The sequence below is a fragment of the Corvus hawaiiensis genome, chromosome Z, assembly GCF_020740725.1.
Source record: "Corvus hawaiiensis isolate bCorHaw1 chromosome Z, bCorHaw1.pri.cur, whole genome shotgun sequence".
Taxonomy (NCBI): domain Eukaryota; kingdom Metazoa; phylum Chordata; class Aves; order Passeriformes; family Corvidae; genus Corvus; species Corvus hawaiiensis.
The window spans coordinates 13,621,694-13,638,138 of NC_063255.1; the positions used below are offsets into that span (position 1 = coordinate 13,621,694).

Below are 16,445 nucleotides of genomic sequence, written 5' to 3' on the forward strand. Positions count from 1 at the left end.
AAAAAAAGGCAAAGAATCCATTCAGATAGTACAATTGTATCTGATTTGCACGGTTAAGCATTCCAGTTTCCTTAACTGTTTAGGTGGGAGGATGCAGAGTGTTATCCCGGGGACCTTTTCCACAGTCAGCCAGACTGAGCTGTATGCTCTGTACTTACCCGTCTTCCACACCGCTAGGTCAGCTGGGCTTCAACAAAGTAAAAAGATTAACTATTTGCAAACTATTCACTTCACAATCAATCTATGAACACAGACACAGGAACGTTTATAACCACTCAATTAAAAAGAAAAAAGCACACATTTACACATATGTATTTTAAAACTGCCACAGGGAATTTGAACCCAATTTTCACCCATTATTAAGGCACACGTACATCTCAGGGATAATCAATAAGCCAGAGCAACAGGGTCAACAAAAGCTACAGGCTGGCCACAAGGAAAATATCATATGTTTAGAATTCATTGCATTGATTTAACAATTTCCTCCTATTTTAGCATTTCTTCTGAACAGACACATGTATCCATATTTAGGTTTCTACCTTTTCTTACTGCACCTGTGCAGCTCACCTACTCACAAATCAAAGCATATGTGATGCTTGCACTTTTTTTCTTTTTTTAAGAAACACAATGTTTATCACCAAATTGTCAGAAGTGAATTCCTTCATAAATCAGGCTTTAGGAAAACAGACAGCTCCACTGCCTCGCTTTAATTCTGTCCACAGTGTTGTCAGACAAGGTTTCTACATCCTTTCAGCTGAGATATGTTCCCTATTATGTTAGCACTTGTAACACCCTCCTGCTCCACAAGACTGCCTAAGGAGGAACGAGTGATCTGTGCCATCTCCTCTGCCCTACTGACACACAGCATTCATGCAGTGGATTTGCTTTTGCAAAAAACTGACTTGAAGTTTCCCTTCTCTCAGGAAGTCAAGCAGACATTTACAGAACTCTACAAAAGTCAATCCACCACCACAGTTTAAGCTCTTTAGCTACTTACCCCCAACTTCTCTCTCAAACCGTAAACCCTTATGTTTTACCAGAAGTAAAATTGATACCTCACTTACCACTGCAGCTACCTCTCATGATGCTCAGTCCCTGAGCTACAAAAATCTTCAACCACACCACACCAGCAAGAACTTCTCTCCCACTAGGCAAACCGCTCATCTTCTGCTTGGAGCACAGCCAGGCGAGCAGTGAGCAGCAGATACATCAGGAGCCTAAATTAACCAGCTCAATAGCGTGCACACAACTTGCAGACAACATGCTTTACAAGGCGTGAAGAATGTCAAATGTTTTCAAAGGAAAACACTGGTTGCAGAAGGTTGCCCTTCCTATAGGCCAAAATGCCAAGGCTAAGCGAGACAGTCAGTTATCTTTACATATTATGCATAATTACAGATCTATTTTTAGACTTGAAAGGTGCATTTTCTCTCCACCATCTAAATATTGTGAAGTTGTACACAAAAATAAGATGGCTTTTTACCCATGACTTACATTCCAAACCTCAAACAGGCATCAAGTTCTTCTCAAGATAAAAATCCTTTTAAAATTCTTTCTGGTTTTAATTTCTTTTGGTGAGAATGCTCTGAAGAACAGAGGGTTGGGAATGGAACATATTTCTGTTCATATTTTCTGAGTTAGCCTTCCCCCCTCACCCTGAACTTTCACCTCCTTGCAGACGTTCATGCCTGTTGAAAATTAAAATGTCTGCATTGCAGGATGGGCCATTATAATTCAACACATGCTGTTTTGGAGGAGAAAAAGCATGTTTTTGAAATAGCTCTGTTACAGGTCAGGAATGTAAAGCAGAGTTCATATTTCAGATGACAATGGGAACCGGAGCTATTTCTTGCAAACCCAACCCAGCTTACAAGCAATGAAGGAAAAAGAGATATGTGCAATAAGGTCTCTGCCGTGTTCTGCATCAGGCATTTAAGTGTACTAATGAAGAGGCCACTGACTGCTTGTGTTTTACAAAGGGCAGAACTGAAAAGTCCCATTTTTACCACTGAATGCAAGTTTTCAAGACTTGCTTTTCCAACATACTTTCCTGCTGCAGTCTTTGCTCTGCCATAGATGACTCGATGGGCAATTGCTGGCCCTGTATCCTTCCAGAGAGCATCCCAGGCTCACAAAACAACTGCACCATTGAAACACCACAAGCAGAAACAGTACGGCTCAAATGAGATGGTATCACAACTATGTATTATTTTCCTCAAAGCTATGCAGTCTGTGGTTTGATGCATTTTGCTACAAGTCCCAACAACTCCCCACAGAAGAGGGCAAAATCTCACTGTCTCAATAACCTGATCCCACAACTCTTTTAGTTCATCTACTCCAAACAATCCTTTTTTGCACTTAGATTCATGTGTGTGCTTAAGAGAGAAAGATTACGGAAGTCATTACATCTGTGCTCTTTGAAATACCTGCTTCCAAAATTTCTTTTCTACAAGATGTTTGTTTGTGTTACTTAACTGGATGTTCTAGGTGACAAGCAAATACCAGTGTAGATGCTCCCTACAGTGGATCATCTTGCCTGCTGGTCTCAGAAGACAGAGGGGAAGCTAAGCAAAGTCAAATGAGACCATGAAGAGTTCTTTCTCAAAGAAAGAGCATCTCCCAAGCTATACCACAGAACCTGTATCGCAGAATTAGTCCACCCCTCACTTGTGTTTTGTCTGAGATGCAAGAATCTGTCAGACAGATTTGCTATCACAGTAATACATCTTGACTGTTCACTGGGTTACAGCACCTTGTCCAGGTAACAGGCTCATGGGAAGAAATGAGAAAAACAGGGAGAATGCTGTATGTATCTCCTGTACAGAAGATGCAGGTTTTGCATGAAAATTATCTAATGACTGCCAGTTTTTAGGCAAAGTCTCCTGAGACAAGGCATCTCAATAGCTTCCTCCCCTAAAACCTCTGCCACCCTGACAGGTTGGAGGAGGCAGCAACATGGACAGACAGGCACCAGGCAGACAGCATTCCTCTACATTCATCATCAGACATGCTAGAGTCAATAACCTCTGAAGAGTGAAGCTGGAAAATTTATACCATACAAAAAAGCAAAATTATGATAATGACAAAATATCTTATTCTCTTTCATTTCTTGTCTGAATCAACAGTGTAAAAGTAGCAAGAAACAGGATGCAAGTTGTACTGTTAAAGTTCTCAAAACAATGTCAGACAGTGACAGAATATGACTGTTCTTTGACAAGAGGTTACACCTATCAGCGTAACACACATGATCCTACCAACGTAACATACATGATATCACGTAGGAAAAAAATTGTAATGTTGCAAAAGGCAGAGGTCTACTTATTTTATTAGAAACAATGCAGGCAGATGTGTGTCAGAGTTCAATCCTAACGTTTCCATCAGGGTTGAAAGTGCCATTGCACAAAGCACTAGAGAAAAAAATCTACCCTTAATTATTCTCAAATTGCAAGTATAGCCAGATGCTTGATGAAATCAAGACAGTCTTCAAAACAACCATGTTAAGTAGCTTTATTAAACAAGTTCAATGCAACACTACTTTCATAATTCCAACTATTTTATGGAGTTGAATCAGATCTCCTAACAAGTTTATTTAGCACAGGAAGAAATCACATCCCTATTCTTAAATATAAATTGTCAGCTTCAAAAACAAGGCCCAGCTGGTGGCTTTCTGTTAGCACTACTTTGTGACCAAGAGAAACCTTCAGCCCTTGATAAAGCTGGTTTTAGCAAACTCAGCAATACAGGTTTGAGGGTCCTGTTCCTGTTCCAGAATTGCTTCTCTAGAAATAAAATTTAATTCAGTGCCATTTCCTTTCCCCCAACCTGCCCAGGAGTTTATGCAATCATTCTATACCAGTATACCTACTCCAAGATTACTGAAAGCTAGAAAGCAGTCTCCAAGATAAATAAGCTCATGCAAGTTTCATGAAAAACTGATTATATTGACAAGAATAATACTGTGTTTCCACCAAAGGCTGCAGCATGAGCTCAGCTGTTGTGTTTGATCTGTCAAATGCCACACAGCTACCTGCTTTAGCAATTTGGAACAGTCCCAGCAGACACCGTGTGATGCCAGGCAAGCACTTGGGGGACACTGGAGAGAGTGATGGCAGAGAGTTGCCTCTGCACAGATGCCAGAGAAAGAGCAGAAGCAGCAGACAGTGAAGGCTAGGGTGGGAAAACCACAGGTACTCTGATAAAGTGGAGGAGTACAAAACAACCATGCAGGGAGGCCACACTTCACTAGCTCTGCTTCTCACAAAGGACCTTGTGCAATCTAAGGAATCTAAGACTGATTCTGCCCAATCACAAGAAACACTGCAAACGCTCTTAAGATGTTTCCTAAATGGGTCACTTTACTTTCTTACAACTTCTGCAGGGTATGTGGTCACATTTGCAACATAAATTTTTGCTCAGAAAGGAGGTTTAAATTGTGGGATCAAAAAGGAAGGTAAGAAAGTTTACAAATAGAACTTTTTAACACCAATGGCAGCAGCTCCGGCCCTCACCTTACTTACAAAAAAAGTTAATTGATTAACTCCCTTAAAAGCACTTTCTGTATTGAGTCATTGAGGAGGGAGAACTGCATGAACACTACGCTGATTTCCACTACTAGAAATAAGATTCTCTCTCTGTCATTCTCATCAGCTGAAATAACATTCTCCCCAGAAACTGCTGTGCATGGCAGCTCTGACAAGCTTACATACTAAAAGACTGAGACAGTTAAGTATTAAGTAAGAGAACACAAATTAACGTTAACTGCTGATTTTCCCCAGCACTGCTTTCTTGTAACAAAGACTAAGAGCATTGTAATTAACTTTCCTCATGAAATGCTATGTTCTAAAGTTGGGCCTAATTAGATGCAATATAATTCTTGCCAGAAACAGATAATGTGTGTCTTTCATCGACTTGGGTGATTGGAATTTATTAATGTTCGGAATGTCTGCATAGCACAAATTACGCTGTACCCTCGGCTCCACAAACAAGCACGGTGTCTCTTTTAAGGTAGGATCATCTGCATTTGGTACTTTTATAAGCAGGAAATGTGGCTTTCATTTCAGAACGAAACTTCATAAAAGAAGAACCCCTCAAACTGGAAAGGCAAGAAGGGAAGATAAAAATAACAGCATTAAGCATAGCAAGATCCTGGCCCAGTACAAGCTCTCTGTGGTACAGACAGACACACAATAAGCTTCTGGGAACAGCAAAGGGATATGGAAAGAGGGAAGAAGGCAGGGCTTAGCAGTGATGCTTTTCATTATAGCAGTAACAACAACTAAGATGTACTGGTAAGCACAGTGCCTCAAGGGCAGTGTGAAAAAGCCACATGAAGAAACGCCAAAAAGATCCTCAAAGCTGTAGGAGGACAATAGAGGCCCAGGCCGATAGTAACTCACTCCCAAGCTGGTGTCTTCTGAAGTTAGTTTAGCTTGAAATACTTTTGAACTCCACCCACTATCAGCTGAAAACAAGAAACAGAACATGGATGATGATGATGATTCATGTCAGTGCAAGCTCCTATTTTTCTATTTCAAATAAAACTCAGACTCCATGTCAATAGACATATTCTCTTTTCCTCCAGTTTTTTTGTTTGTTTTGCTTCCAACCAAGAACTTTTCTCCAGGGTTCAGCAGTGGTAGGCAATCTCAAATGTCTTAACCCTTTTCCCACAAAGGGAGACTGAGGTGACCTCCCCACCCCTGCAGGAAGCAAGTAGCGTTAAAGATCCAGCAGAGGTCTTGCTGACTTGGCCAGAGTACTCCTGAAGGAAAAAGAAATATGGTAGGCTGTTTCCTCTGCTGGTGCCTTCCCCTACCAAAAGAGTCCAGGAACAGACAGAAAACTGCCCAGAAATGCAGGCTGAGGGAGGGGTGTGACACCAGAAGTTCTATGATTTTGAGTCTTCCCTTACAACCCCAAGCTACAACAAATCACACATTTGATAAGGATTAATTGCATGGAAAAACCCAATTAAGTCTAGAATTACAAGTGTCAGAAAGACTAGAGAAGACCCTCTAATTTCATTATAAGGTCCTGTCCCCATGTTTAGTAAGTTACAGTGTTCAACAACCACGGTTTTGATCTCATGTAGCAGGCACTCAGTCCAGATTGTAGATTCTTAGCATACTCCATGCCTTCTACACAACCATTCAATGTTAATTATTGTTATGGGTGATGGATTTCATAACCACAGCTCCTAGTCCTCTTTAATAATTACTGTTGTGCAAATATTTATGACTTCTGTAAACACTGTCACAAGAGATCACCTAAGCCTGGTGGTCAGCAAAGCTGCTGAACCCTGGAAAGCCAAATTACTGCATCCAGAAGCTGCAACTGCATATTCCTAACAGGACAGGAGCTGAAGATCAGTAAGTTTAAACTCCTGGTCGTGTACCAATGCTACTGGTCAGCTTATCTAGTTTTGTCATACTTTAGACATCCTGGCTTGATATCCAAGTTTGAAAGAGCCCAGGATAATACCTGATGTGACTATTTAAGGACATATTAAGATAAGCAGTAGGTTAGTTTTGGAACTTACACTTAACACATATGTGTTTGAAATGACTCATGAAGAGACAAGACCATACAAAAATCCACATCACACACACTCTGTGAAGGAATTTGGTTCATTTCTGGTCTAGCCTTGCATGTTCATTGTGGCAGCACTCTGGCAAACATTGTCAACGTTTGCAAGCTTTGCCCTATTAACCAACCACCAAATGCACCCCTAGAATCAGCCAGCTCAGGTATGAAAAGATCTATGAGCTTTTAGACCAGAAACCAGGTGTTAGGAGAGCCTCCACTACATCTGTTCAAAGCCTCAGAAAGCGGTGACTTACTCTAGAGCAAGTAACCTTCCCCACAGAGGAAGGGACTTACCCACGAATAGCAGGAAGCCCAAGTTCATGCTGCATACAGATCACTGCATCTCCAGAAAACAGGCTACTTCCCCTGCAGCTCTTTGAAATACCTGCTTCCAAAATTTATTTTCTACAAGATGTTCATTTGTGTTACTTAACTAGATATTCTAGGTGACAAGCAAAACCAGCAAAGAGGTATAAACAGTCTTAAACATTTTAGTTAGTGTGTAATATTGAAACATCTGAATCTGGGTTTGGGGTTTTGGTGGGGTTTTTTTGGGGTTTCTTGGGGGATGGGAGGTTGATAGTTTGTAAGAGCACGGATTTGGTAATATGTAAGTTTTTTTCAATTTTCTATACCTAGACCTGAAGACAAAAAAAAAAAGAAAAAAAAAAAGGCTGCTTTGAAGAAAACCTATCTAGAAACAGAAGAATTAGAATTCAAGAAATAAAGAAATAAAGTCAATAAATGGGGATAGTACTGCATAAATTCACATCCAAATTCCTGAGAACAGGGGTAATAATTGGAAATTGTGATGAATATTCTTCTCACATTAATAGTGTTAATAGCATAGCACACCTACCATTTCTAACAGATCAGAAATGCATACAGCAAGATCTCTGTTTCAGCATGCTTGGTCTGTATACAGTTGTATTTAAAATCCAGACACTTTTCTTCTTTAAATTGCAGGCAAAGGAACTTGGATGTTGTAACTTAAGAACACAGTGAAACCTGCCCCTATACTCAACCCAGAAATGCTCACAGCAGCTGAAGCGTGCAATGTGAAATAAAGCTGGTTAAGAGAAGACAAGGGAATTGGTTAGGGAATAGGGGCTTCTTGGCATTCCTTTAAACCATTTTCTGTTCACCCTTGTGGAGTGTAACATAACACTAAGAAAATATATCTGACCTCACTCCTTTCAGCTGCATTAAAAAGGTTTTAAAAGCAATTTAAATATCAGATTGCACATTCATAAACAACAGAAAAGAAAGAGGTTATACATATTATTGCCTTCATCTTCCACTAAGACAAGTTGGGGGAGTTTTTCTTGGTTTTGTTATTTTTTATTTTAATTTAATGAGAACTTTTGATTTTCCCTGGGAGACGAGGTCAACAGACTAGGGCACTTCCTGTCTGCAGCAATGTCGTGTGCTTATGCAGACATGAGTCTTCTGACAAACAACTGATTTATTTCAAATGGAGGTCATTACAATCATGGCATATAGCAAGATCACATTCTTTCCTACTTGTTTTGCCTAATCACTATGGATTACTCAAACATACTTGAAAAGAAGATGCATTTCAGCTGTGTGTGAAAACTGACAATTCATCCAAAATCCCACACACACACTGGAAACAGGAGGAGGAAACATGTTCTAGGTCAGACCATGATCATGCACTGACAAAAACTGTGAGTAATCCTACAACTGAACTACTAAAATGTAGAAGATGTGGTCCTACAAAGTTTTTAGCACCTTGTCATGATAAAATCAGGTCTCAGCTTCTCAGAAACAATGATTAAAGGAGACTATCATCAGGGCCATTTACAGCTTCTCTATTTAAAGTCACCCCTCTGAATCTTACTAATGGAACCCTCATGCAGTCCTATTACACACATTTGAGACAAACTCAAGTGCCCTGCAAAGCAGGACAGATCTCCAGCAGTGTGCAACACCAGCTACCCACTGAGTTTAAACTGGGGGAGAATCAAGAGATGGAGGTTTACAACCACAGCCAGCTGACATACCAAAGTCAGAACAGTCTGGTGAGACTCAAGCTATGTGCAGCTCAGAAAGTTGTTCATCTGGGCGTGGTAGAAACTGCTTGTCTCTCCTTAAAGAGAATTTACACAGTCCCCATGTTTCCACAGTATTTGAGCACTGCAGAATTACTATTCTATCCACAACAATTACCCCATTTAAACATTTTTCCACACCTCTCCCTTATTTTTAAGGTGTGAAAGTGGGATAATAAGTCCCTGCACAGGACTGCAAAGAATTGCATTAAAAGATGAGGGGTAGAGCCCTTTTTCCAATCTTCTGACCTTTCCTTCCTTTACTGCACTGCACTGGCAGTTCTCATGCTGTTCAACTAGCAGCTTAAATGAATTCCAGTGGCAAGATTTACAGCATCCATTCCACACACCCCCCCCAAATCAGATGGTACTAAGTTTGTTTACAGCCACCGTCAGTGCATGTACCACATACAAGACTGTTTTTCTTATGTCAAAGAATGTAATTTTCTAATTGTCTTTGCTGTGTGTACAGGGCGAAAACAATCCTACGTTCATAAAACTGAAGATACTGAGCACCGCTAAGGTAATTTACAGACCAGTGGAGGGTGGGAGGAGGGGACCCAAACATCAGAAAAACTATTAGTGTTTAAAAGACAAACATAAATTTAAGAAAATTAAAATTCTGCCCCAGCCACAGTTATTAAACCTATGGGAGTTATCCAGGAGACGGGAGAGGAAAATGAGTGGAAGAATTGCTACTGCCAAAGAGCAGGAAGAAATTTGTCATTAAATAGTATTTATGTACAATTTCCAGATAGCAGACTTTTTTTTGTTCACTTATAGGGAGACACAACCCCAACCACCACTGCAGCAAACAGGCAACTTAGCATTTCAAGAGTAAATCATAAAGTGACTTGATCTTCACCTAAACATATCAGGATACTTTGGACTTGGAAGTGGGAGGAAGCAGATTATAAATCTAAATTCCAGGCATGGAAGCTCCCCTGTATGGAGTTCCATGGCATAATAATTACATTCTTATGCTAGCAGAAGAAAAACACTAAAAATGACAAATACATTTCAGCTACAAGTTAATTTACTAAACTCGCCTTCCCAGTCTCTGAAGAACACTTCATGCTTCATGTTCTTCCGTTTTGCATCAGAAATTCTCAGACTGGACTGGGTGCCTTCCCTCCAACTAAGCAAGGCTAAATGAAGTAGATACTGTGTATTTTACAGATTGAAACAGCAGCCATAGTTGCTCATTTGCCGAAAACTATGCAAGGTGAGAATGAGTGAATGAGAAGAGTCTTGACACAAGCTTCTATGGCCAAAGGAGGGGGTCCCATGCTCCCCCAGCTAGCTTAAATTAAAAGAAGAAAATAATAAAGAAACTTTGGTGTTTACCACCTCATGTGTAATGACTGAGCAAGCATCCACATATAAAAATGAGAGAAAACATATCATACATTATCCCAAAATCCTAGGCCATTTAACAGAAACGTGGCCACTCTTCAACAGAAGAAACTTACCTGTAGCCATTTTCCCCACACTGCTCAGGTTTGTCCCATCCCATTCACTATATCACAGTTTAGAAAGCAATATAAATTAAAGTAAATTACATTTTTTCCCTTAAATTACCCTCTAAGGAAATTACTCACAAACCTAAAAAACTAAGAGCCTACATGTGACCTCATGCATCTTACCATCATCTGAGTAAACGGAGATAGCTGCAGTGCATCACCACTGGAAACTTTCAAGAACTTTTTGCTGTGACATTAATCTGAGCAAGCGTTCCTCACAAACACGTGGAAACACAACCTTCCTCTCGAGTGCACAACATGCTTAATAACCAGCACAGCAATCCAGCTGAAACGAGACCTGGCTTGCACACAAGGAACCTACACTGCGAATCACAAAACCAAAACACACTGAGCAACTCCAAGTTTACAAGCAAACAACATATGCATTAAGAAGTGGTATTCACTACTGGAAAAAAACTGCTGTCCAGCATGAAGCCTAGGGCAGCTTCTTGCTGTGCAGCACTTCACATGCACAGCCCTATCTGCCACACCAGGGCTGCAGGGATGCACAACTGCTGCTTGCTGCATTTATCACACTTTGATGCAGGATGGGTGACAGTTGTGAGACAAATCCAGGAAAATAGACAGCAACAGGCTGTTTGTACCAAGTGGGACAGGAATACAACAGGGTGGTCAAAAAGAAATCCACAAATATCCCATCCTTAAGTATGCTTTTACTGTGCCAGTAATACACTCCAAGACAGCTTGAACTTGCAGTCCTTCTCAAAAACGTAAGGCATAAGCACGTGGTATGCTGCTCAGTTCCCTTAGCCACAGCACTCAGTTCCCTTAGCTGGAGGAATTAAAGAAAAGTGTCCTGCTTCTTACCCTGATAAGCACATAGAAATAATGTGATTAACACACGGCCTCTCCCAGCATTCTACTCTCTAAACTGGAGAGGCATGACTTTGATAGACTGATTAGTAGATAACGAATTGGCTGGATGGCCGCATGCAGGAGGTATTCATCAATGTCTCAATGTCCAGATGGAGATCAGTGATGCGTGGTGTCCCTCAGAGGCCTTTACTGGGACCAGTACTGCTCAATGTCTTCATCTGTGACACAGCCAGTGCAATCCAGTGCACTCTCAGCAAATTTGCAGATGACACCAAGCTGAGAGGTATGTTTGACCTGATGCCATCCAGAGGGACCTGAACAAGCTCGAGAAGTGGGACTGTGGGAACCTCTTGAGGTTCAGAAGGATAAGTGCTGCAGCTGGGTCAGGGCAACCCCCAGTATCAGCACAGGCTGGGCATGAACAGACCCAGAGCAGCTCTGCCCAGAAGGACTTGGGGGTGCTGTGGGTGAGAGGCTGGACATGCCCCGGCCATGCCACTCACAGCCCAGAGAGCCAAACGTATCCTGGGCTGCATCCAGAGCCCCGTGGGCAGCAGGGGAGGGAGGGGATTGTGCCCCTCTGCTCCGCTCTGCTGAGACCCACCTGGAGCACTGCATCCAGCTCTGGGGTCCCAGCATGGGAAGGACAGGGACCCACTAGAGGTCAAAGGGCTGGACCACCTCCCCTTTGAGGACAAGCTGAGAGAGCTGGGGTTGCTCAGCCTGAAGAAGAGAAGGCTCCAGAATAGTTTATTGTGGCCTTTTCATACTTTAAGGGGGCTAGTACACAACAATGGAAAGGGACTTTTTCTACAGACAATAAGACAAAGGGTTACAGTTTGAAACTAAAAGAGGATAGATTGAAACTAGATGTAATGGGTTGCCATTGTCCTGTCAAACAGTATCACATCATATCATAAGCAATCCCAAAGGAAAAAAAAAAGCTGGAGGATTATCATTACGTAATGAAAACTCAACCTCCTCTAGACCCCAAAAAGAAGCTACTGTTGGATAACATGCCAGTCTGAGCATCTTCAATATCCAAGTGTATTCTTATGCTGCACTGAGGGGAAATCCATCCCTCACTGGAGCCCACCATATGCATCCACGGAGCCAGAATTTTGGTTTTCATTCTTGATTCAATGGTCAGCCAAGCAGACTGAAATCTTTCTTCTGACTTCAAAGGGCCCTGTTTCAGGCTCTGGATAAGCAGACAGGTTAGCCAAGTTTGTGAGACTCCTAAGAAGTTTCCACCACACACAGCAAAGAAGCAAAGATGAAAGGAAAGAGGTAAGCACCCATGAACTGAGCCACACAGGTATGTCAGACACATACACGCGCATCGGTAACCACATCATTTGCAAAGTTATTAAAATACCTTTGCTTTTATCATTGCAATCAAGTCAATGCAAGTGCTCTGGACAGTTAGCTGTGTATTTCATCCGAGACATACACACACAGCACATCTGGGGAATGAGAGTCGTCAGACAGCTATACAGGAGTAAATTTAGCTGAAGTTTCAGATTATGTTCTGTTAATTATACTATGCCACCTCTTAAAATCCAAATCGTATAAAGTAGCACTAGTGTCACGTGGAATAAGAACACCACTTAAAGAGTTTTCTACCTCAAAATATTTGAAGGTAAATATTAAGTCCACATAACAACCTCAATACAGGAAGACATAGTACCTGTAGTAACAATAAATGTGGATATAAACTGTGAGTCTAAGAAATTAAGACATCTTGAAGCTGTAGTTAAAACACATTCAATTGTGATGGCTTTTGCTACCACATGTTAACAGTATTTTTAAAAGCTTAAGGTTGCAGCTTTGTCTAGATAATTTAGGTCCTAAAGTAGGAAAAATAGCTCAATAAATAGGTTTTCAAGTGTCAGTACAGCTACACAAGTCCACACTTTCCATTTCCTGGGAAGAATAGCCACTGACACCAATTCTACTCCATGCTTTAGCTTCACAGATATTTAGAACACATATGACATATATTCGTACTCCTCAAGTGTGACAATGTGCAAGGAAGCAAAAAAGGGCAAAAAATCAAAAAAAGCAAAAAATCCCCTAGTGCTGGGCATTTGCCTGGACTACACACAATCAGAACAGCTTCTTGAAGAATAGCACTAGAACACATTGCTGTAATCAGGTAAACAACACACCTCTTTCAGCCTGACTAACTCCCTAGCATTTGTGGTCTGCTTGTACTATTCACAGTCTACCAAAGTATAAGCACAGAATGAAAAGGCTCAAATCTCCCCTAAAATAAAGCATATGGGTGTTATATTCACTGGGTAATATTACAGCAGATATTCACAGCAAATTGTCTTTACTAACAACAAAAAACAAGACAAAAGCCTTCAAACATAAAGACTGGGCCATTCCTTAAAATCCTCTCCTTTACATGAATCTTAACAGACAACTTCAACAGCTGGACATATCAGATCAGGCATGAGCAATGCCAAAAAGGAAGAGGGGATATAGTGTACCACAGTAAGGACACACAGACTGCTCATTTATAATTTTAAAATTTATTCTGCTTTACATTTAATTCTTACTAAATATAAACAAACATATAAACTAAATATATAAACAATAAAAATAAAAAAATTACAATTGCATTTTTCCAACTCTTCCAAACTCAGGCCTTGGAAACTTCTGTGCTCCCTTTAAAGGGACACAAAAGAAATGTTTCTACACAAAAAGATTCCTTTCTTGTTACCCATATATTTAAAAATACTAGTTTTTTCCAGTTTGTATATGCCAATTTGCCTTTCTTCTTCCTACTCCCTCCCATTTCATAATCCTGTTTTAGGAAGTAACCATGTGTTCATTCAAAGTAAACTAACTCCCATCCAGGTTTCTCTACTGTAATTCCAAACACCAGAGCACAGTTCTCATTTAACCAATTTCCTTTCCTTTCTGTCTCAAATATTTGGAGATGCAGCAGGTTGTTTACAGAATATCTGCAAGTTATTTAGTCTTAAACACTTTTCGTACTTTCCCATCTAGAGACAGATGATCAACAGGCAACCCACAGGAGCCCAGTTGCTTTTCTTCTCACAGAACAGTTACCAAAATAGTAACTCTGACCCTTCAACTGTCCCTCCTTTCTCATCCCTTTCAGACCTTCTTGCTTCCCTTCTGTTTTCCCATACCCTTATTGGTCAGTCTTCACTTGTCTTCTCCATTACATTTCCTTTTCACTATTAAAAGAGATGCTACATAACTTATGGGCTGATATTGGCCCCCTCACAGGGGGCTCCTGTACACCAGAATTACAGTTCCCCTGGATAAGATAATCTTATAAGTACTCTGAGGACATTCCTATTGTCAATAGTAAAGAAAATACACTACCTGATGGCAAGAGGTTCACACTGGACTGACTGGAAGAGGCAGCAGGTCTTATTCTAATATACACAGAACACATTTAATTTCTTTCCTGGACAAAGCAGAGCAAGCTGAGTAGAGCAGAGTCTTATGCTGTCCAGAACCAGAGGCATGAAGCCAAATAGCAGAACATGGGGTGGAAGGTAAAACCCTTGACTCCTAACAGAGGGAGGGAGAATCAGGAGCCACAGCACCTGTTTCAAGAGGGAGAGAAGGTTTAATTTTCCATTCCCAAGAAGAGGTGGTTGAGGGCAGTCCGTACACGCCAGAGATCAAGCCTTCCATCACACGCTGTATAGTGGAACCAAAGATTACTACTGAAGAACACAATAATCTGAGCAAAAGCTACAGTCGTGATGATGTGTTTCAGGCTGATTCAATCCAACACACAATAAAAGCAAGGCACTGAAATAAAAGCAAGCTTCAGTAGTTCGTTTTCTAAATAATTGTGCACATTTGTCAAACAACAGTCATTTCACTTTTCTGTCAGAGTGACCTTTGTATGTGGGGGTTTCTTTGTCACAATTACCCTGAAAGTATCTATGTACAAAGCAGATACCGCAAATTTCAATCCCATGCTCCTTTTTAGGTTAATTGTAGTTTTCAGTGGACAGAGCAATTTAAGGGCTGTTTGCAGGAGATCCTGCTTTATTACTTTTCAAGTTGCCCCACCCAAGTTTTGTTCTCTCACACATTCAGCCCAGAGCACACACGAACACAGGTTTCCACTGAATGTATCCCAGCAATCTTTCCATTCCAGACCCCCAAGTAACTTAGCTTTTCATACTTTAAAAACTGCTAAATGGAAACTCACTACTTCGAACATTTGGCATTAAAAAGAAATGCCAAGGCTTAATTAGCATAGAGTCCAGATTAAGATTGAGATTTTACACTACAACATACCTAACTGCCTCATCACTTTGAGATTTATGGAACGATGATTACAGCAAAGGCCAGAAAGCAGAAATTTTTATTAGAACTGCAAACTTCTCAACCCCCGCATAATAGTACAACAAATGGGCATTTCCAGAAATACCAGAAGTTAGAGCTGGTAATTAGCATTGGGAAATCCCAGCCTGTCTTGGCTCTGATTCTGACAATAGGTACCTTTTCTGCTGAACTGCACAGTCAATTTTCAATTTCAAAAGACACTCTACTATTTTAATTATTTAGTATTGAAGGTATTTGGAAACAAATCGCAATTCTAACCTTCTCGTCCCATTCGACAAGATAGCAATTGTCAAACGTGTTTTTCAGCTGATCTTCAATACCCACAGAAAAGGGTCCTAAAACTTTTCAGTTTTTCCTATAGACAAGACACTGAAAACAATCCAAACCATCAGAGCCTTCAGACAAGCTGCCTTTTCTAGGGTAACCCAGAACATGGTTAAAAGCCAATCTACCTAAACAAACCACTTAAACACTTACACAATCCTCGTATCAAAGAGCTAGATACTTAAATGTGTGTAGGTGCCTAAAAATGTTGACGAGCATCTTGTCATATATAAGCAGTAGGCAAAACATGTTTAGACAGGATTAATCTTCACACATTTGAAAATCCACTTTGCCACTGTTTAAGATTCTAGATGCTTTTGAAGTCAGGACACAAACTGACTAGTTACTACAGAAAACACTCCAATCTCAAGTATTAGAGACCTAATAACACATCAGTAGCCATATTTTTAATTGTAATTTTTCAAAATCTGCTTTTCTAAGCAGAAACAATGAAGAACTTCTGTCTTACTGGGTAGAGACATTCATTCTTCACTGTGTGAATAAACTGTGGACTGTCTGTAAACAAATTCAACTCTGAAATGATAGGTCCTGGTAGCAACTTTCTCAAGTGTTACATTTGATAGCCTCTATCAACAATTAAAATGGTCATCCTTTTAGGTGGTCAGCTTTTATGTGTTTAATGGCAGGTTTTGAGTTTGATAACGAGAAGCAAGAGCTGAGGAGAGTGGAGAAAATACAGCTCCTCAGACAGAAGAGACTTGTTGCTTTGTCAAGACATGATTGTGGTTTCTGT

The 16,445-nt window shown here is 40.6% G+C and overlaps 1 protein-coding gene across 5 annotated transcripts in view; it reads right to left on the minus strand.

Annotated features, from left to right (window-relative positions):
* RAI14 (retinoic acid induced 14) overlaps positions 1-16,445 on the minus strand; it is an 87,028-nt gene that overhangs the window by 56,399 nt on the left and 14,184 nt on the right. The window contains exon 1 of one of the 5 annotated variants that reach the window (XM_048291670.1): positions 10,304-10,395. The exons of the other annotated variants lie outside the window; for them this stretch is intronic. Coding sequence (XP_048147627.1) covers positions 10,304-10,309 — 6 coding nt within the window. The 5' untranslated portion in view covers positions 10,310-10,395. Of the gene's footprint in view, positions 1-10,303; positions 10,396-16,445 lie in introns of those variants that run through there. 5 annotated transcript variants of the gene reach the window in all.